Genomic DNA, 23,638 nt, shown 5'->3' with positions numbered 1-23,638 from the left:
ACCAGTTTGTGTTTGCACAGCTATTTTTATTCAGGCACTGCAGTGGCTTCCCTTCATTCTCCTTCTAACCATATGTTCACGTCTCAGAGACAGCGAGAGTCGAACCGAACTGAAACTAACAACACCAGGCTAACAACAACCAGGCTAACTCTGGAATTTCGCACCCGGACGAGGGTTCCTGAGGTTCCAGAAGTCCAAAATATTCCTAAGGAGAACCCTAACTGGTGGCACTGGACCAGTGGGAGTTCACAGAATCCAACTTAAACATGTAACTTTTGAAATTTGGTATGTGTATATACTATATATATACTGTATATATATATATATATAGTAAATATGCGTGAATAAATATGTTCAAAGTCAGAAATGTGGATTATCTGCAGTGTACTTTATCCATACTGTATGTAATGGTGTAAAATACACCAGTGTGTATTACTGTTATGATGACACACAACATTGTAAGCATCACCTGTGTAGAGTGAGTACGGGCTGTGTGACTGTACTGTGAGTGCAGGGATCCTGTGCAGTGTAGTCAAAGCAAATAAATGTGTCATTAAAAGTGTCTTTCACTTCACTCACAGGGATAGAGAATTATTTTTAGAGACACTGAAGTTAGAGAAATTAAATTTAGAACAAGAAGAAGGTCAAATTCCAAAAGGGATTTTCTTCAAAATGACTGTAAAACCAAGACTGTGCTTCACAGAGTAATCCAAGGAAACTCCAGATTAGATTATAGGTCCTATGACGAATACAGACAATAATGATTAAAACATCTTTTTTAAAGTATGTCATTGGTAAACCATGATTTATCTTCAATTCCCATACTCTGAAGCCCGCCCCTCCCCTCTCTCCTACCCTTCCTTCCTTCCTTTTTTCTTTCCACCCTTCCTTCATTCCTCCCTCTCTCCTCCCCTCTCTCCCCCCTCTCTCCTCCCATCTCCTCCTCACCCTGGTGTCCTGTTTTCTGTCATTTCATTTTTTTTATCTTTACCTTTCATCTGGACAAAGTCCAGCTGGTGGATGGTCTGCAGGAGAGGCCCGCTGTCCAGGGTCAGGTCAAAGTCGCTGGTCATCCTGGGGGTCAGCGTTCCCTTTCCCCACTGACCCTCCGTCATGTGAACCCTCCGGATCAAAGCGTCAGAGATCTGAAGAGACATTAAAAAAAAAAAGTAGTGAAGATACATGGAGAAGATTCCACAGACAGCTGCTCTCCAACCAACGTGTCAAATTTGGATTTTAATTATATGTAATCATATAATGATAGAGGGGGAAATCTGCTTGTTTGAAGATTGAATTCATATTGAATTAGAGAGTGAGTCAGCGACATCACTCAGCTCAGATTGGTTTGACAATCACAGAAACACTGCACATAAACTGCACCAAAGAAGAAGAACACAGAAACATGAAGACACAACTGAAGGGGAAATGTGTCTGAACAAACCAGACAATAGAACATATAAAATGAGTCAAACATTAACACTCATTTAAGTAAGGTGGAGCTGAACTATTATGTCCAGGCAGTAGTGTCCTTCTAGGAACCAGAACATCAGAATAAACACATGCAATTTATATTTCACTCTGAAGAGAAAAACTTTGTATGAAGTTTCTAGATGTTGATTATTAGCTTTTATATATATATTATTAGCTTATAAAGCAAAACAGAAACTGTATTCTGGAAGTAAGAACTCATGACTTGCTTAATTAAGTTTAACATGTTTTGAAGGAACACATCAGAGACTTCTTTCACTCTCGACATACAGTACATCAGGCTGTGAAGCTTAGAAAAGAGTCTTACTGTAGAACATATGTATCTGACCTGTAGGAAACCACTGGGGTCGTTCTCCTTGATGACCTCCAGACAGTACTCCATCAGCCCGGTGGTCTGACGCAGCTTCACCGTGCAGTGGGAGATCTGATCCCGGACCACCTGCGATTAACAAAGGACGGAAAATCGTAAACTGACAGAGATAACAGACTGATTCAGCAAAAATAATTAGAGACACAGGAGAAAACAACGTGACACAGAGGCAGACAATGAACATGTGTGGAGGAAGGTTCCAGAATAACTGATTAAACAGGAGGAGGAAACACCGAGCATGAGATTAGAAGAGGTGTTTGTCAAAGTAATTGATGGATGACTTAAGGCTGAGGGGCGCTGCTGACAGATGTTACGTCTGATGTTACCAGGAGGAAAGTGATGATGGATTTTATTTTGTTCTCTCTCTCTCTCTCTCACACACACACACACACACACACACACACGAGGTGTGAACAATCGTCCGTTTTATTAGCGATGGTGGATGAGATGGCGTTGCTTTACATGGTCTCTCAGATCCTTCAGATAAGGCGTTTTAGTCTCTTTTTATTACTGAAATGTGTTTCATATATTTTTCAATCAAAAAACATATATGACATCATACTAAAACTGCAATAAATAATGAAATATATTCATCTTCTAGTTTCAATTCACTCAGTTTACTTACTGAGTGCGAAACCTGGGCCTGTTTAGTTGAACACAACAATGATATACTGGCAGGGATTGAAGAAACACAAAAGATCTTCAAGAGCTCTATATACTGGCAGGGATTGAAGAAACACACTTCAATTCACTCTCTATTTTTTAATTTTAGAGCATTTACTGCCACCTAGTGAAAGAGCAATTATTTGTTCTGCACGTCACTGTTGCACTGATGAAGAAATTATTCTGTAATGCAAAATTATTAATAAATAAATATTTGTTTTCAAAACAAATAAGTGAGATTGGGTCATTTTTCATGGCACACACACTGACGTTCTCTTGCAGAGCGTTAGCACAAAAGCTGGGAATCACAAGTGAACACAACATGGAGCCATCACTGGTGTCGTCTGTTCAGGCTGCTGGTGGAACCAGCTCCAACTGGTTGAAAATAAATGGGTCACTAGAGCTTCTCCAGAAATGTAATAAGGTCTTTAACCATGGACGTGATGTCAACCAATCCTCAACTAATACCCGTTCCTGTATGATGTCACTATCAATATGGGCCACAGACTCAAACTCAACCAACTCAACTCTACAACCACACTGCAGCCTGTAATAATAAAAAAAATCCTTCACTTTCATGTTTGATTGTCGTGACTTGGGAGATTCCCTACGATCCCTGACAGCACTGATGTCCTCAGAACGGTGGAGAACCCACCCCGACACGCACGCACACACAATTCAAAGACATCGGCGCTGGACCTAAGGTTGCTAGGTAACAGAAACTTGAGTGCTGCTGTGTGAATGGAGAGGAGAATCCTTTAGTACAGAGAGCATTAACATGCAGGAACTGTTGCTGTGATGCAAACATTGCCGACGTCTGTACATTTATTCATTTACTTAAACTCCTTGACATTGAAAGTCCATTCTGGCTGAGGTCAAAGACCGAGTGATTTAAGAAAAAGAGAAAAAAGGAGGGATATTTGATATTAACTTTTTGCCAATGTCTGATATGCCGTTATTGTCCGAACACTTACAGTAATAGATTATTAAAATGAACTGCAATGCTGCCATCTAGTGACTAGAGGCTTGTTTATTGATCCTGCGAAGAGTGTGAAAGGAGGAGTTTTTGGAGAAGCTGGGTTGAGAGCAATAAAGGAGTTTAGAACGAGTTACTGCAATTGTGATTCAAGTTCTTCAGAGCACTGAGGCATCTGATTGGTCTGTCACCAGGGCATTGCACATTTTTTGGAGCAGTCATCATTTCGCAGAACCCAGGCATTGCGTTATTGGGTTTTCAACATCGAAAAAAAAAACCGATAACGATTCTTACAGATATTACAAATCGGATTGTCCGAATTGGGTTTTCAACATCGAAAAAAAAAAAACGATAACGATAACGTCGCCCCCTAATGGCTATTTGCTCTCTCCTTTTAATACTTATATACTAATTGAAAACTCAACTGTTTCCACGATTGGGTTAGTAGAAGGTCAATGTGGCAATGTCTAAGCTTTACGATACAATACTGTTTGTTTCAGGTGCTAGCACAAAATCAGAGACAAAAAACTCTCCGAAAACGTACAGATTTTCACCCAATTATCTAGTCTAGCCTGAAGCCACATCCCACCGAACTAGACCAAGTGTTTCTAAGACAACTAAGAACACATTATGTTTTATTAAAGCCTCTCACAGAAGCGGCATCTTCAGCTTTTCAAAGTCTAAAAACTAGTTTACCACTGGTCGGATGCCTTTAAGGAACGATACAGATTTTCAAACATGAGCTCTTATCTGCCGTGAACAGCAGGACGGTGGGATTTAAGGCAAAGTCTGCACATTAGTCCATCAAGTTTGGGCTGCATTCACAGGTTTTTGACCCCATATTTTCCCTCTGCCAACACATCAGAGGGTTTCCATGCTGCTGAGATGACAGGCTGCAGGGATGATTGAATTCCTGCAGTAAGATTCAGTCCATCTTTGAATTAGCAGCGTGAACAGAAATGAACCAGACAAACCAAAGAGGCAGCCTCAGAGTGAATCACCTGTGTCTATCCACTCTGTTGGAGGAGTAAATATCTGGACGTATGTCAGATTTTATAGCTAAATTGATATTAAAAAAGGCCGGTCTCTGTTAACATCAATAAGGACGCTGCCTCCTCTAACCTCCACTCCTCTCTCACTCTCTGATGTTTTGGTCTAAATCTCTCTGGCTAAAGGCCAAACTGTCACTGCTGTCTCACATCCTCCCTGCTGCAGTGCACTGGCGGGCCTCCAGGGCGACTTGTCACTGCCTGTTAACAATTATGTTCACTACCTGTCCTCTGGAATTACAATCTTTTCATAAACAGATTTCAACCTGGAAGATTCAGACTACGAGGTGCTGAGAAACGTCGGCTTGATTCACGTCAACACGGCTGGAAATTCTGAGAAGTCTGTTTCTATACAGATGATGTTGCTTTTTTTTTTGCCTAATCATCCTAGACACACACAAGTTGATAATAAAAGTGGTATATATGTAAATACATACACACACTAGACACACACAAGTTGATAATAAAAGCCGTATATATGTACATACATACACACACATATGTAGATGTGTATGTATATATAAATAGGCTATACATACACAAGTATAGTGAACGATATATACTGTATATATATGTATATATATATATATACATACATATATAGTGTGTACATGTACATGTATATATGTATATACATACATGTATACATTTATATATACATTTGTACTGTATATACATGTAGATAATAGAACAGTCAAATGATTAAAATTCTAAAATCTGATAGAAAATGATAGAATAAAAACCAGCTCTGCTGTTGCTAGGGCAACGTAGGCTCTGGATGAAACACGACAGGTCCATGTAATCAAACAAATCTCTAGATTTGGTGATACATCGAAGAGTTTCACAAAAACAATTTGTTAAAAGATGGACATTTAATCTACTGTCAACACAAAAACTCTATTTAAAGTAGTTAGGAAAAAATCCACGTGGACATGAATGTTGCAGCAGCACTGACTTCTAAATCTGAAAGAACGGCTTACATGTTACTTCACATTGCATCTGCTGCACATACTGCTGTTGTTGTTGTGATTCTGCAGAACATTCAGCATTGATATGAAATTAAAGAAAACCTCCACTCTTCTGTGTGTTGTGATTATGAGGCCACTGCAGCTCTGCTGACCTGACAAACACTGTTATACATCAGTCCAGTCTGTTACACAGCCCAGACAGGAGTCTACATGTGTACCTATTAACACAGGTATAATAGAGAGGTGGCTGAAGATGATTAATGGCTTTCATAAACACACAGGCACATGGGATGTCAGAATATTAGAGAGGAGAAGTGGTTAGCAAGAGAAAGAGATCTTAAAGCTCCCGAAGGAGCTGAGGAAAAAGGAGGTTAAGGACAGTCAGGAGGAAAGTGAGAGGAGGTGATGTTGTAGGGACTAATAAATACAACGACGCCAGGCAGAGGAAACAAATAAAATGGTTTTGAAACGATGTTCATGCTGAGAAGAAGCAGCAGTGACGGTGAGAGGACGTGACAACTGACACTGACGTAGCTGTCGCTGAGAATCCAAATGCTGCCCACACTGTTTTAATGCATTTACACATTCTCATCAATGAAGAGTCAATGGAAAAGGATGGCATTATCAATCGTGTTTGCCACATTTGCCTCCGCACAGGTTATTAAAGGGCAACAGCTAACTACATAATTAAGTAGAATGAATGGATGAATAAGTCCTGAATCCAATGGCAGCCATGATGTTTTATAGTTTTATATCCCTGACTGTTACACTACTGCAGGCCCCACTGCAGCCATAAAACCTCTGAATCAGTCCATTAACAGTTTGAATTAATTCATAAAGAACAAACATTCACGTTCCAACGTACGGTAGGAGTGTCTGTGAAGACTTCAGGGACGGACGCTAAATGGACAGATTGTTAGACACTGTAAACTGTAAGCTTATCTTATACAGAAAATACTGATACAGAGAATACTGATATATACATATATATATAACACACATATATATGTATGTATTGAATGGAATAAGAAAGAATGTTCTTTTTTACAGAACACACAGGCTTCAAGCACTGACGACAACTTCCTTAGCCTGCAAGCTAACATGCTCTCACTGGATACAAGGAACAAATATAGAGTGACCAAGGTTAGGAACTTGGAGGCTACAGGTTCTGGTTAAACAACCTGGGACTGGTTGGGGGCATCAGAGAGTCCTTTGGGTTTAATTCTAAATTTCACGACTCTCCAGTCCAAAATTAAAGTGCACCACATCAGATCCCTGAGGGACGCCCAGGTAGTGTGTGTGTGTTCTTGGTTTTCAAAATATAAAGTATCTGTCCTTACTATATGGCTAAAATTGTAAACGTTGAGGACACGTTTTTGTATCAAATGGAAACAGATCCAGACTGACTCAGCTCCTTAATTCACTGTGATTATCCCAGAGAAAAGGCCGTAGATCAGATCAGAGCCCAGTCTGTGAGCCGACAGACAAACACACAGTAAAGAGAACTGACAGCACAGGCCTCAGGACTGATCAAATTTAATGAGTGGTCCATGTTACATTAGAGGATTGCCCTGATTCATGGGGGTAAATCTCATTACTTCTCAGTCTGTATGTCTTGTCAAAGGTGCATTTGTGCTTGGAAACAGACAAGAGCAGCCACTTTAAGGAGATGTTAGAGGAACCGTGACCTCAGACTCTGCACTCTGATCCTCACTGAAGGCCTTTTCAGGAGGTTTCAGCTGCCAGTTAGAAGATCGTGTTCTCTACGTTCCAAACTTTCAGCCTATAAAGAAGAAAATTACCGTGATGGATTTTCCTTGAAACAAGTTTTAAGGCTGTGTGAGTGGATTTTTGTATCTTTGTGTCAGAAAATGGGACAAATGGCTGCCTGGAAGGTCGGAAAACAGACGGAAAAACAAGGGGAAAAAAGGTTTACATTTCCTTCCAGTATGAGATTAGGTTTGTGAGGGACAAAAACAATATCCAGTAAATCCACTAAACCACAAAGATAAATGCTGTTCAACTTTAGATAAGCCCAGATCAGGACGGGACAGATGTTTTCTTTAAATGGTGGAGTCTTTAGATTCAAAATGAAGACATTAGTCTTTGAATTAGAAGAGATGTTTCTCCTTCTAATGTATAAAATTTAACCAAGCTGGTTTATTGGTCTGATCCATGGTCCATTCCAGTCCAAAAACCTGCTGGATGTGGTTACTGTTCACTCAGAGTGTGAATGATCGTTGACAATTTTATGTGACCCTGCGGTGGACTGGCCAACTGTCCAGGGTTTGACGACTGCCTCATGACTGCTGGGATTCGTCTAAAATAGAAAGACTGAGTTCTAGTGTCGACAATATGGTTTGGGAATTTTTCTTAGGCATTAATTAATACTTAATTAATAAAAAACAATAGTGATCCTGTTCTTAAGTCTACATTATAGTTTTATTATCAATCCCAGTTGAGATGAAATTACTAGCAGCCCCTTCAGGGCTGGGGTGTAAATGCAGAACACATTCTGTTGTGTGAGTTCATGGACGTTTCTTCTTCCCCTAAAAGTTCACATTAAGATTAACAGAAACCATCATGTGATCTAAACTCACGGCACACTGTGTTTGGTGCTAACAGAATTCTCCAATCAGCATCTGTTGATGCACAGAGAGAGAGTCAACGTTTTCCTGTTGTCTTCTTCTGGACTTTTTAGCAGTTGCCGCCTATAACAGTATTTCCATGTAACGTGTTGTTGAACTTCTGTAGATCTGGGTTTGACCCTCTCATGGTCCTTTCAAAAACAACACGTCGAGTTCCATTTATGCGACCGAAGCTGCGTGAAGAGGCTTTTGTAACACTGTGACAAAACATCAGACAAAAAAACCTCTCTGCCACTGCTGCTGCGTCTCTGCACAAAACAAACAGGCCCGTCTGATGTGCAGACCAAAAAATAAGTGAGTCATGTTATGAAGGACTACTTCCCGCCTCCACAGGTTTCCACAAGCTCGATGTGTCACCATGGCAACCGGCAGAGCAGCCGGAAGCCTCGTACCTACAGGAAGAGCAGCTACAGAAAATAATCTTCACAGTTCCATATTCTAGGCTGTACGTGACAATGGTGCATACTGTAGACCAACAGTTGGAGCAAGTGGGCTGCATGGACACAGCCAGTGGGCCACATGGACACAGACAGTGGCAGTGTGGCCCATAGAACCAAATTGAACAATCTTATATAGGATGCAGCTTTCCAAACACCTGAAAGACGTTTACAGAATAGAAATAGTCTAATACAGCAGCAGTGGCTGTTATCCACTAGGGGGCGACTCTACAGGTCACAGCAAGAGTTTTCTGCAAATATTTGAAAAAAAAAAGTATTTTAGTAAATAGTCTTATATACTTCTTGTATTATATTGTTCTTCTCTAGTCTGATGACTCAAAGCAGGCTCATATTTAGGTCTAGAGTTGACCCAACAACGCAATGAAATACCCAGAATGCACCTCATTCACTTCTTCATTTTTCTCATGCTGAAATGCACGGCTGGCATTTTGCTAAACGCAACAATTAGCTGGAAAACTGCAAATGTTAGCAACATCTGTAGAGACAAAAGCTGAGAGAATGAATTCATCTTCTACAGCTACATGTTTCTGAGGGTCAGGGGGTGGAGCCAAGGTCAAGGTCATCAAGCATCACGAGACCGACCACCCGTTGTCCAGCCACTGTTTACCCACGTGGCCTCAGAAACACAGTAGATTCATGTCCGTTTAATTAGAGCAGTGTGACGACCTCCTGTTAATGAAGCCCTGTCAGAGGGGATCCAATTACTGAAGATGAACTTCAGTTCTACCCCTCTGACCTCCTTACACTGTGACTGGTGCTGTGTGTACCTGGAGGGAGCGACGACCTCCCCCAGGAGTCCATGATTTAAACATACAAGATGAATTAAATATCAAAGACAGGAAACACTGTGGAAACTGTCACTGACAATTCAGTGAGTGACACCATGGAACCTCCAATCTGTCAGAGCTGTGTTAAAATGTCTCCTCCTAGGAGGCGCTAATGTGACTCTGCTCCTCATTAACAGCAGTTCTCCTGAAAATGAAAGAGACTTTGAATCTGCACAGAGGGAATAAAAGTCACATGTTTACGTTCAGTCGAAGATGAAAAACAGGAATCAGAAACCACGGGTTTTAATTATGATCCTATTTATCAAGTAGCTCAAACCACTTTTATATGCAGACACGTTAATATACATACACTGTACAAATATATCAGTTGTAGTACACTAATATACATACACTGTACAAATATATCGGTTTAAAAAAAGGATTGAGTATAGAGTGATCCCTCTCCTAACGGGGAAGTTGCGTTCCAACGGGGAAAAAAATGTATGATGCATGAGCCAATCAGCGTGTTGAACAGATGCGCATGCTCAATTAGCCAATAGTACATCAAATATGCGTTGTATTAGCCAATAGTATGCTGTGTATGATCTCATCTAGGTAAACAGCTACCAGCGATCGTTCGCAAATGCACTTATCTCTATTTCAAAACAAGAATCCACATTTTTAAAGCCAAAACCTTTGTATTTATATATTTTTCTTTTTGTGATCGATCCCCCTTCAACGTACGGTGAATGTGTGGACACAGGTGTGTAGGTGTGTTTGTATTGTCTGTATTTGTGTGTCGATGGTTGCGGCCCATAAACGTAGCCATGCACACGCCGTATTCCTGAAACCACCTACACGTGTAAACCCCTCATTCTACAGATCGTCCAAGCGTGAAATTGGATGCTGCCTGACACAAATGTATCTGTGCCTGCGCCTCATCCTCAGCCGTTAACCCTCCATCACTCAGTCATGTCCCTCTGTCAACGTGCTGCTCTCGGTGTACACAAATATTTAACCATTGACATCTTAAAAAATGTAAATTGAACCTGAAAAGCTGATGAAAACAGATGAAATGTCCAACCTTGAGCTTGTGCTCGTGCTCCTTGTTGACTTGTGTTAGCAGCTGGGTCTTACGCCGGTTCAGGGCGTCGATGAGGGCGTCGCACTGAGCCACCAGGCAGGCCTCGAACTCTACGCCGTTCTCCTGTGGAGGAGACACACACAGCTGCTGGGAAATCGGAAACTTTGGTTTTTTTAAAAAAAAAAAAAAAAGAAGTGATGAATTCAAAGTGATTAGATCATTAGAAGTAATGAATGTGGATTTGAATGATTCATTAACGTTGTTAAACAGAGAGACTGTAAGAAAAACACATCTCTGAGGTGATTCATTCATCAGTCGAAGAGGAGGAGGTGAGATTAGCATCAGAATGTTCCAGGGTCTTTACGCCTCCTACTGCTCCTTTTCACACATCCCAGGCTCTCGTCTCCTCCTCATTTGCACCTCCTTTTCCCCAGTTACTTCTCCTTATCCTTTGCTAACCCTGATTTACCCTCGATGTGTGAGGATCCACTGATGAAGACATTCAATCCCAGCTCCAGTTTTTGTCTCTTTGTTAAAATGCTTCAACTTCAACTGAACAGAAGTAAAAAAACCTTTTCAATGAGGAAAACCGTCACTTGACAGAGGACCTCATTTATGATGTTTTACATTTTCACCCATACTGCCACCTACTGTACTAGAGTGTGTAGTCTCATGGTATGACCACTGACTTTTTGAGATCTACTCCTTTCATCTAGAATTGTTACACATTTGTATCGATTTTTAACCGATTCACGATCATCGTTACAGCCCTACTGATGATTGGCTTAAAAACAGGTGAAAGTCAAGGCCGGTGGACACTTTAATCGATTACAGAGAAAATTCTTCTTTGTGTGTGTGTATGTGTGTGTGTGTGTGTCAGTCTTCATACCTGGATGTGCTGCACCATGTTCCTCAGCTGGACCAGGAACTCCTTGGCCTCGGTGGCTCGGTCTGAGAGTCCGTTAAGAGCCTGCGATAACTGTCCCTGCGGAGAGAACAGATTTAGAGAAATTATTTTAGCAAACTTTTTAGCATTTATATGTTTTTTTTTCCAATGTAATTATTTCAGGCTAGTATGTAGTACACTGTTTAAAATTGTTGTCCTGTGTTTAAATTTAGCTTTTTGCAAAAAATATCACAACATTCTACAGACATAAGGGGACGAGGAGGAAACGGACTCCATAAAAATCCTGGGTACCTTAACCCTTTGACTTTAGACAAGTTTGTGCTGACTTTTCCTTTAAAGTGTTGATATCTTCATCACCTAAAGATAATCGTTTCTGCTTTAGGGTTAGAGCTACGGTTCATTGAACTTAGAAAATGTCAGATTGGAAATCTAAATCACCCAGTCATGCTGCTAGTGTTGATAGTTGCTCAAAGAAAAAAGAAAAGAAAAAAAGAATTGTGTGTGTTCACAATTTGTCCTCATTAAGAGCCTCTGTAAAAGACGTTAAAGGGTCAGGTCAAATATTCAGAAAGAGTTTCAGATGAACTTTGAAAATCACAGACATAGAAGTTGAAGAAAACAAAGCTGCTTTACAGCTGCTGAGAAGCTGACATTTAAAGACAACACACAGATTCTGTCAAATTCTCACACTCAAACTGACATTTCTGTGTGAAAACCATGATTAATGTCCAATAAATCGTAGACGGTTGCCTGGCTCTGTTGCCGCACTGAGGGGAAGTTGCTGCTGTTTGGACAGAGAGGAGAAAACAAACTGAGTTTCTTTTCTCTTTTTTCATTGTGTGGAGGGAGGGCTGTGTGAACAAGAGGGAGACAGAGTGAGAGGCCACGCCACGGCCGGCCTGACACTGTGGGAATGTCATGTGGATGAGTGAACAACCGTCAACTTGGGAAGTGGATTGTCTTTTGGGAGGAAAATGAGGGTACCGGGTCATTATGCGCCCCAGAAAGAGGAGTAAGGGGTCGCTTCAACTTCAACTCCGGACGACAGAGGAGAAACCGGCAACTTGTTAAAAACAACTCGTCATCCACAGAGTCAGGATCCTGGAATCTGATGATGGTCAAATGGAAAACAGTGAGTGTAGGGTCTGTCAGATGACCTTTGGCCTCTGAGCTTGGGAAACTATGACAGCTGTCCCTAACGAGGGTCAGTCTGGGCTGGTAACAGCTGAGCAAAGACTCCAGTATAAACTGTGGACTGGACTGGGATGTAAAAGAACTTCCTCTCTGTCAACTTGGGAATCGTGTTTCCACGTCAGAGACGGGAAAGGCATTTTTGGAATCTCATTTAAATTTGACACTCATTTTTCTTAACCTATAATTTTCATGGAGTTTTATGTAAAATTAATAAATAATAATAATAAATAAATAAAATAAACTAAAATAATATCAGAAAAAACAACTCCCTGTTTAGTTAATATTGCTAAAGAAACAGAAAGTGAGAATTTGTGTGCGTTTTGTTGCTGACTCCCCTTTTTTTATTAGAAGAAATTGAGATCCATGTTCAGTAAGAGAAGCTGAATACATTTTCTTTGCAGTAAAGTAGTTCATAAATGACCGTTTTCACCAATCACATGAAACAGTGGTTCATTTCCATCAATAATAAACAGACTCAGTACTGGTGGTTATTGAGCGTTAGCTCGTTTGCGCTGCTACGTTGTCTTTTCCACTTCTTGGCCTCAGGTTTTTGCCAAATCCGTCTGTCAGAATGATTGACAGTGTTGTCATCAATCACCAGCACAGAGGTTTTTACAGTTGACATGTGACATTCCTGTGTTTTTCACATCTCTGGTACAAACAACAGCACTTTCCAAACCTCCTCGTTCGGTCGGCCTGTCCTTCAGTGACAGAGCAGATACAAATGAAAATCTCTCCATCGTCTGGAGGCGTATTTTCCTACTCTCTGTTCGGGAGCCTGCGGTACTTCATTGTCAAATCCAGGTCAAACGTGCCTCGAAAGAAAAAAAGGGCCGTTTGGTTTCTGAACAGCTCAAGGCTTCGTCCTGATAAAGACAGATTTGAGCAACAGATGGGTCGGACGGAACGACAGGAGGGAGAGCAGAGATTTACAGCGTGGTAAAAGGAGACGGAGGACACTTGGACGGAGTTTAATTAATTTTGTTCGCTTCTGTTGCTAAGGGGATTCGACAACATAGGGATTTGACAACTGTTTTGTTTAAAGGCAACTTTCATCATGCAACATTTTAGAAAGGGATCATTTACAGTGGTGTGAGACGAGTATACAGTCTACATCAGTATCAACCTACACACACAGACAGGTATTTATTACACCTGCACTCCCAGCTGTGGCTCCTCCCATTCATCTGATTTGACTTTCATGTGAACGTGAGTGACAGAAATAAACTGAGGCAAAGGTTCACTGAACAGTTTTGCTTCAAAACTGTTCAGTGAACCTTTTCTAAAACCCACCATCAGTACAATTCCCCCACTATGTCACAGTTCCAGAGAACGTGAAAATTAAAACTAATTTGCCTTTCTGCACCCGCACCGCAATAGCTCCACGCTCCCTAAGGAGGGCCCGCCCCCCACTTTGGTAACCACTGTCCTAAGGGGAAAAACACATACACATGGGAAAAGTGCAGAAACTCAGATTTAGCCTCTGGAGTTTCACATGTTACTTCAGGAGTGAGGATTTAGTTTAAAACTAAAAACCCATCTACGTACGGATCAACTGTCTACTTCCTCAGTCTTCACTCCCCACAACAACATCACCAAAGCAGTTAAATGTTCATTATTTTCCTGAATGATTGATGAAAACTATTAAAGTTACAGTAGTTTTCCATGCATGATATTTACATCTCATCATAAATGAATTTGCATTTTCCATTTCGAGGCCTTGGGAACAGCACTGACTGTCAATACATGATTCATACGTTTGAATATTCACAGAAACACTGCATCTTCAGTGTGTGTGTGTTCATTTTCTCACAGGAAACTGCTGTGTGTGATCCCCCATATCCACAAACCACAGAGGTCCACAGAGAACATTAATGGTTCCAGCTCCAGTGGATTTGTGAATTTCCGGTCAACTGCTGCTTCATTTGATACGTTTGTGTCACGGAGTTAATGCTAACAAAGTAGTCGAACACTTAAGGATGAGCTGGAGGAAGATGACCCTCTGTGGCGACCCCTGAAGAGAACAGCCAAACATTGGTTTTCTGCTGAAAACAACCGCACTGCAAGCAAACCCTTTGGATCTCGTCGACATGTGTTAGATTCCATGTCCTGAATCTTCTGCTCCTCCTTCAATGACTTCAGTTTTGCACCTCAAAGAACAATCACATCTTCTTATGAGGCCACTCGAAATGAATCCACGGTGCACATCCGGGAGGATGTGGAGGAGGATGCTGGGAAGCTCCTGCCGGTGGGATTTGTTTACATGGAAATGGTTCTCGCGATGAACCTTCTATCTGCAGCAGTAATCAGCCCAGTAATTAAGTCAAGACGAAGCATGTGCGGTCAATGAATAATTCACTGGGAGATCTGAGAGCTACAGCAGTGCACTGTGATTCTCTAACATTCAAATCAGTCACAGCTATTTTGAATTAGAGCGCCCCCTTTAGGAATGGAGAAATACAAAGATGGAGCCTTAAAGCTGTTGCTAGGTAAAATACTCTCTCAACCTCTCCTCAGACTTCTGCAGAAGATTTTTGGTGTTGACGCTAACTAACTCTTGATGAACCTCCCCTGACCCTGAATCATCAGAAGTTGCCGTGGTAACTGGACACATTCTAGCCTGACACCTTCTGACGCTGCCACGTGTTGAACCAGATCATTCCTGAACTTCTACTTCGACTGTTTCCCGTGTTGAACCAGATCATTCCTGAACTTCTTCTACTTCGACTGTTTCCCATCTTCGTGGGACGTCTTTGAATTCTGCCACATAAGTAAGTCAGGTTGTTGTTGGACTTTTTCAGAGGTGTAGAAAGTTATTTAACATTGTGTGTTAATTTGTTCAATGAACCAGAAATAGGGCTCTGCTGTTGTTAAAGCTCTGCTCACTTTCTGAGCTTCGGGCTGCAGAAACTGTTGTTAAAGCTCTGCTCACTTTCTGCGCTTCGGGCTGCAGACATTTTCGTAATTTTTTTTAAATTTTTTTTTAATCATTTTATTTATATGTTGTTAAAAAGTGGCGTTTTGGCCCAGAGGCAATGTCTCTGTCACTGGTGTGGAACCCCAGGGTTCACCTCCTGGGCAGGTTCAAATCCCAGTCAGGGCGGTTGGTACCTTCCAGTGGACTCACCACCTGCAGGAAGGTTCAGGGGGGGTTGGTACGGTGCAGTGTGATATTTATATAACACTGACTTCCATTACATATTTACTGAAGCTTCTGTGATGATAACTGGCATCAGTTTTTATTGTTACTGAGCCAATGGTTAATAATAGCTATAAATGATTATCGTACTATACCTTATTCTGACTACTGTACTTCTACCAAACTCTCCTTCCTTCCCGCTGCACAGACGGCACTAACTTCCTGACTGTAACCTACTTTTTAAAAACTGTGTTACCTCTCTGTGACTTTATTAAGGAGCTGCAGGCCTAAATGTTTCCTCTTTAAAGCAGTCTCTTTACGCTCATTTAGCGGTGTGTGTTAGGCAATGTTATTCGGTTACACTCTCTCGACAGATGTGAGGTCGAACAACGGTGAATGAAAACAACAAACACATGGAGAAAAAAACACTTTCTAGATAAAAGACATTCAAATGAATGTCTGTGTAAACCCTGGACTGCTGCAGACCTCACTGATGGTTTATTTTTAATTATTAAAGAGGTGATGACTATACACTGTATTCACTGTTGGAAAGTTCGGTCATGTTAGAAATTAAGCTCTGGCATCGACAAACAAATCCAGACTGGGACTCTTCATCACTTCTGACAAGAGTCCACAAAGCCCTGTCCCTTATCCACTGAACCTCAGCGCTGCATTATTCATAACTTCTCATCTGCCGTCGTCAATAATGCAGCAGCAGTTCTTAACTATCCACACACAGAGATGGAGAAATCCCAATAATAACACAGATGGTTTTTAAGAGTTGTCACACGTCTGTGATCTGAGGAAAGACAGTCCTGATTTGAGGAGACACCTGGGACGGACCAGCAGGAAATGGGACAGAAGTGATCTATTCTGGTCTGTGCCAGTTTTACAAGTCGACAGCAGCGTCACCATCAGGTGATCAAGTTCTCTTCCTGCCGCTTTGTTTTGATTGTGTCAGATAGACGACACCTGTGCAGGAAGCAGAGGAAATAAAGAAGAGGAGCGTCTACACCTTAGGAAGAGCGCTCCTCAAAGATCTTTGTCACAACTGAGGCCAAATCAGGTCAGTCTGCTGAGCAGGATCCACTTTATGCAGATACGCAGGTACAGTTACTACTGCTGCTCAGGTTTAAAGGTACAGTTTCACACTTTTATATCAGAATTTCAATAACGTCGTCTTTTTTTTTTCAGCTACAGTACACTGCTTTTATCAAGCAGCTTGACTGCAGGGGATTTAAGACAAAAACTTTTGCAGAAGGAATTATTTTAGAATTAGCTTATTTATTATTATTTTGCTGTACACATATTTATACCAAGGGAACCAAAAGTCTATCTTCTACTGGAACATGATTGCGAGGAACCAAATCGCAGATCCCGGCTGTCATACCGTTGCTAACAGAAACTTAACATTAGCTGTTAGCATTGGTGACGAAGATTGGTGTTTGTTCATGGGAGGCTCGCTCAACACAGCTTAGCCACAGTGGGATTCAAACCTGCGATTTAAACCCTCTAACCACTAGACCGCAACAACTACAATGTGCGGTCCCTGGGTTTGAAATGATACACTCATTCAATCCTCATTTAGCACTAGTCCTCAACTGAAACACTGGGAGTTCAGGAGTCAATCCAATCAGAGAGCTGGGTCAGACCCTGATAAGGTCAAGCTGTGATCCATTTACAGGGCTGCATCCCACATAGGCTACAACAGCAGGACTTGGCTGGATTTCTACATATACAGACCAGAGTCCAGTACTGTTGAATATGACTGTACAACACCATACAACGACCTCGTTAGCTGCTCCCGTCTTTACACTCGTTCAGATTTAATTTGCTTTGGCTAATATTGGTTTGTGAAGCTGGGGGTTCGACCCAGGATTGAACCTTTTCCTGGACCTCCTCTGCTCAGATTACAGGTTAAACCCACTTCATTACTTTGAATATAACACAGTATATCATGTTAGATGGTGTTAGAGCAGCCAGAGAAGTGGAACAGAGAAGGAAACCTGGGTTTTACACCTGCAGAGAAACCTGATCTTTCTTTGTATTGTTTAGAGCACAGTAAGAAATTAACACAGTGAACTTCAGGTGCCTTTATCTGTCTCTAGTTACACACCCTGGGCCATTTTCATCACGGTGTAGCAAGTTTATATTTCCATTAAGAAGTTACATTTAGAAATGTCCTTTTAATGTTCGTTAACTATTAGAGAATACATTTGATCAAAATAATCTGACTTTAATCTTCCTTCACTTCAACCTCTTCAGACCAGGTTTTTTATTCTCTATTTACATTTGTATAATAATAATGAACTCATTTTAAACACGGCAGCTTAAGGGAGAGGTTGCAAAAGTGGGGAGCGGGACCCTGCAGGGGTCATGGAGCTGTAGCAAGGGAGCGGTGCAGGAAGGCAAGAAAGATCCATTTCTATTTTTCTATTTGTCCGACAGTGGGGAAAGTGCTCTGATTTGGAATGTCGTTCTTTCCTTTGTTCAGTAAGAACAGCGTGGATGCTCAGAGCAGTTTAAAGGTATGACTGTGTCCTACCTGGTGTGTCTATAGTGAAGGTACATCAGCTGACAGCAACAATAAAGTGTTGAACTCTCTAACTGAACTTCAGCCTCATCTCCTCACCTTATCAGAGGAATCACAGTCTGAAACCATAAAAGAAGCTAACATTCGAATGATCGACCGACTCTGACTCATACAAACTGATCCTTCCTTATATCTGGGTTGGGTTTCTGATTAAATACATGTAGTTCTATGGCACAATATGATTCAGTTATTACAGTATATGTCACTGCTATGCACTGCAGAATTATATTTTTTATATATATATATTTAATATTAACTATTTGTGATCTACCAGCATTTCCTTTGCAATCAACTGATAGATCCAATCTACTTATTGGCTCTACGTGCTGATGTTCCCTTGGGCAACACACCCACACCAAAGCTACTCATCTGTACCTCTGCCGTCCACAGAAGTCTCCAGTGATCAGCCTCTGGACAGATCAGTCCCAGGGAGAGAACACAGTGTAAAAATCCATGCTGGTTCTAAACCATGTGTGTTAATGAGCTCACAGTTAGATGCATGAACAGTGGAACAAAGAGTCTCATGTGATTAAATCAAAGAGAACATTTTTCTTAGAGCTGGAACAGAAGTGTTTGTCTTAGCTACAGTTGATAAGTTGTACTTTTTCAACCATGCGTCAGTGCTGGATATAAATAACCCGACTGTTTTAAATATGTCTAATAAAAAAAAATTGACATGACAGGAGATATGGACATTTAACAGGTGCTGTTCTTCTTCTGCTCATGTCTTTTAGGACCAACTGTGGACATGGACTGACAATGGAACTCATTACAAACGCTGGGGGCTGACTTTTCACGACCCCCCCCCCCCATCCCTTGCTCCCAGTGGGATCAGTCAGAATGGCAGACACACTGACTCCAACACTGATACTGACAGTCTCAACCTGGAGACTGAGGAGAGGAGAGACTTTTAATGTGGTCTGTCTGTCCTCATTAGTCTGGTTTTTGGGGGCATCTAGGATGAGACTTCGCAGACAACCAGGTTGGCTGTGTTCACTTTTTTAGGTCAGAGGAAGGGAACAGGTTTTTTAATTAGCGTCAGAAGTCTTGGAGCAAACAGTGACACTATCAAGGCCAGGGATATAAAAGTGCTGCACCTATAGCACTGTTGGTATCAAAGCTGCTTTGAGTCTTTGGCATCTGTTGATTGGTTGTTCTGCTGCATCATTTATTACAGGCTTTCTTCTGAACACAGCCAGTCATATACTTAACGGAGGTTCCACTGACCATAGTCCAGTCCAAGTGTGGATCCAGAGCAGCAGGACGGTGACCTCATCAGAGTACAGATATGACCATCCTTGAATCAAATCCACCTGTCCACAACAAGTAGACTGGAAATCTGCGAGTCCCAGAGGAGGCAGACCCTGGACGGTTCACCTGTCCATCACTGGGTCACACACTGAAACAACACCATTCACATTCACCTTAACACCTACACTCAATTTAGAGAGAATAATTTGGTTGTGCGCCCTCTGGAGGAAGTACATTATCAGCTCTGCTCCCCATTCATGGCAATGCAAACGTGCCCCTTCACAGTGTGTAAATGACAGGTGTTTAGGTGGCACATGTGATAAATTCCTCACATTCTTGACTTTGCCAATGTCTCCAGAGACAGAATTGCCTCAGATTCATCGATCTTCTTGGTAAAAACGACCTATTCTTGACTTTGCCAATGTCTCCAGAGAGAGAATTGCCTCAGATTCATCGTTCTTGGTAAAAACGACCATTAATTGCCCTCAAATGGAGTGAGGTGACAGAGCGTGACCCAGAATGCATTTGGGGTCCTCGCCTCCACTGTGAGCCAGGGCGTGGAGATTTAACACTCTGACGACATCGCTCCACTCCTGCTAATGTGATTTAGTGAGATTAACACTGAGGTTCCACAGGCAGCTACGATGGTCACTGGATGGAGCTTCTTCATCTGCTCATCCTTTGTTGCTGACTGTTGATGACTTTGGAGACATGAAATTGATTCACATCCTGAATTAAGCACGGTATCATCATCAAACGGCCTATGAGAGGGTTGAACCTCAGTAGTTTACAACACGTGCGATTCCCGCAGAGGGGTCAAGAAGACGCCCCAGATTTAAAAGGAAGAGAAGAAGCGTGAAGCGTGGGAGTGATGATATGAAGCAGACGTTCACGTACAACCAATCTGTAGAACGGGGGGGGGGGGGGGGGGGTAACTGGGATGGATTTCCTCCTGGGGTCTAGTATCTTAGAGACCTCTGCCATTAAGCACAACACTGAGAGATTTGGTTGCCATGGTGGCAAGGTGGTTGAAGTCTTTGTCCTCGAAGGAAGAGGGTGAGAGAGAGAGAGAGAGAGAGAAGTGAAGAAAATTCCCTGATGGGAAATATATGATCTCTAATGAAATGATGAAGGCACAGAGGAGGAAGAGGAGTGCTGCCACAATTGTAACTGTGAAATGTAAAGTCGTTGAGTTGAGGAAACTGAAGTACAAGGTCAAAGACAACGTGAACACAACGCTGTAAGAATGCTGCCATCCTGCTATAGAAGCTACAGATATCAATGTCAATGACCAGTGGAATAGAAATAGATGACATGCATTTACCTCGAGGTTATTGTTGTTACTGCTAACAAAAAACATTTGGTCTGGGCCAGACAAGAGCCATCAAAGGTAGACTGGCCTATCAGCTGTTTATCTGGTCCATAAAGAACAACCATGGTCAAGGCTGAGAAGTGAAACTTGTACTTTATATTTGGGAAGCATAACCAGATAACCAAATCTGTTATGCAGATGACATGATGTTTTTTAATTGAATTTTGTAAAACCTTTTCCAAATCAGTTTGAGTCCATCTAGGTCTGACTTTCCCAAATTATCTGTGATAGAACATTTGGGTTAAGGGTCATAGTTAAGTTTAGTGTTTGCTTTAGAGTTTTGAAGAATGTGTTTTCTGTCATCCAACAATCCATCCATCCATCCATCCATCCACCCAACACAAAAAATTAAACTTTCAGAGGAACAGGAAGGGTATAAAGTTTTCCAAAGTAGGAAAACCTCAGGGTTGTCAAAATCCAAGCTCCTTCAGAGCCTTTCAACTCACTGCACTGCACTTGAGTATCATCACAATGAATCATCACTGATGCTTCTGCAACTTCAGCACTGACACAAACTCAGAACTTCCACCTAGTATCGTCTGACAGATCCACTCAGAACTACCTGGGTGATATTCAAAACAATACTAATTCCAAGTTTTTAGGTGTAAATTAATGCAAGAAACACCAGAAAGAAAACCAATCACAATCTAGAAAAGCCCACTATTAAAACTCCAGGAGTACAGCTACAGCAAATCTATCCTGCAAAATGCAAAATTCACTACATGCACTAAAACCTGTGGGGCAGTAAAAAATGTCATTTTTAAGGATTTAGGAGAAACACCCTGAGGCTTCAAACGATGTCCATCCTCGCGGCTACTGCTGCGGCTTCTGCCAGCTCCCAGCTCTGAGCCATCTGTCGCACTTCTGAAGGCAGCGGCAGCAGGTTCACATGACAGGTCAGGAAGAAGCAGGTGACGAGGTGGGAGCCAAAGGCTGAACAGTGGAACCAGGATCTCCTGATCCACTGACTGGTTTAAAAAATTTGACACAGTAAAAGGTCATCATGGTTTGAAATGACGGTTTGATGGGTTTGAAACGTTCAAACCCTCCTGTGATTTTTCCATCAGTTTCAAGATCGACTGCAATGATCTGCGTTAATCACACCACCATCTGGAGATGATTGGACCATGGCTCTGTAAAATGACTTTTTGGGAGACAATTTAAAGAACAATAAAGACAGCAAAGGGAGGAAAATGTGTTCCACCATCAACTATTTTGGTTCCTCATGGAAACAAGGAGACTCCATCGCTACGCCTCACACTCAGTGTGGGTGTATGACTTCATATTAAATATTAGTAAAAGTCGGCACATTTTACCCTGGATGCTGAACTGTGGAGGTGAACGCTGCCATTGCAGAGGCGTTGTTTAAAAAAAAATTTAAAAAAATCAGCTCTGGCTTCTGAGGACTTTGTCTTTCTGCCCACGAGTACTGGGCAACAAAAATAGCATCATGTCAGGCAGAGTACACACACACACTCACACTCACACACACACTACAGCCCTGTGTCTGTGCTTCACATTTCTAGAACCATTTTATGCTGCCAAAGATCAGAGTTAAGTACAGAGAGAGAGGAAGTCTTCTGATGGCCGTCAGGACTGAACCTGACAGGAGGTTTTAACCTGCACAGTTGGCACATTTTTTTTGCAAATTTCAAAGAGATTTATATTATATATATATTGAAATAAAAAAAGATAACAGCCCTTTACTGTTGACGTTTCACCTATGTGACTGACAACATTACCAACTTCACAACCTTTGTTGTAGTTTGTTGTGTTTTGCAGCCATAGAAAAACCACATGGGATTGGATTTCATTCTGGTCAGCTGACAGAACGTAGACAACAAATAAGGCGGACGCTAATCCATACTGTACTACACACAAAAGAAATATATATATATGGGGTAATGTACAGTCTTTTGTGTGAAGCATCCTGACCATAAGGAGTATGTGTGGAGTATCAGAAAGTCCTCAAATGCTCCTGTAATTTCCAACATTTAGAATAAAAAAAATTCAACTTTACAAAGTCCAGCTTTAGTCAGACTAACTCAATAATGTTGCAGTTTTCTCTAAAGTGATTCAATGCACTGTGACACAGTCAGCAGGTGTCGTGTTGAAACCAGGAAACACAGATGTTATGAACGCAGTTCTCTGTTGATCAGATAGGTCTGGTACTGCTGCTGCTGCTGCTGCTGTTACTCCACTCGTGAAGTGAATTACAAACAGCGCAGCCTCCTGACACTCCGGTGCAACAAGCACAGTCAAGTTTGCAGATGTGCGTGTTATTTATCCAGCTCGCAGTGAAGTTGCTGGAGTCTGAACTTGGCCTTTTACAATTGTGCCGGCCTTGAATATAAAAACGTCATGTCCTCGTGGAGTTAAATGTTAAATCCTTGGTTCAACATATTGTAAAGAACAGACTGACGTGTCGAAGCTTCCAGCCGAGCTGATAAGACAGCAGATTTTTTATTATTTTTTTTGGACTTGTTACTCAGCTTAAACGATACAGCTTCTTCATAGCAGCTACAGAGACAGTTTCACTGTCATTCTGCTCAGAAACTGTGTGATTGATGGTCACATGTGATGTTTACTTCAGTGTTAACCCTAACCAGAGGAAAACCAACCTCTAACCACTCTGTCCAGACCATCGACATCCTGACCTTAAACAGAACCAAATGGAAACTAGTTCCTACATCTTTAACACCAGGTTCAGG

The 23,638-nt window shown here is 41.6% G+C and overlaps 1 protein-coding gene across 4 annotated transcripts in view; it reads right to left on the bottom strand.

Moving 5' to 3' along the window:
• The window catches only part of trim9 (tripartite motif containing 9), a 33,761-nt gene that overhangs the window by 8,046 nt on the left and 2,077 nt on the right, over positions 1-23,638 (bottom strand). For all 4 annotated transcript variants that reach the window (XM_017043149.2, XM_017031001.2, XM_017030725.2 and 1 more), the window contains exons 2-5: positions 11,361-11,456; positions 10,472-10,594; positions 1,817-1,927; positions 992-1,145 (exon numbers count right to left, since the gene is read on the bottom strand). In XM_017043149.2, the coding sequence (XP_016898638.1) occupies positions 992-1,145; positions 1,817-1,927; positions 10,472-10,594; positions 11,361-11,456 (484 nt within the window). The remainder of the gene's footprint in view (positions 1-991; positions 1,146-1,816; positions 1,928-10,471; positions 10,595-11,360; positions 11,457-23,638) is intronic.

The sequence above is a fragment of the Cynoglossus semilaevis genome, chromosome 1, assembly GCF_000523025.1.
Source record: "Cynoglossus semilaevis isolate Cse_v1.0 chromosome 1, Cse_v1.0, whole genome shotgun sequence".
NCBI lineage: Eukaryota > Metazoa > Chordata > Actinopteri > Pleuronectiformes > Cynoglossidae > Cynoglossus > Cynoglossus semilaevis.
Note: the sequence above shows the minus strand (reverse complement) of the source record. Positions and strands in the feature narration are given on the sequence as shown.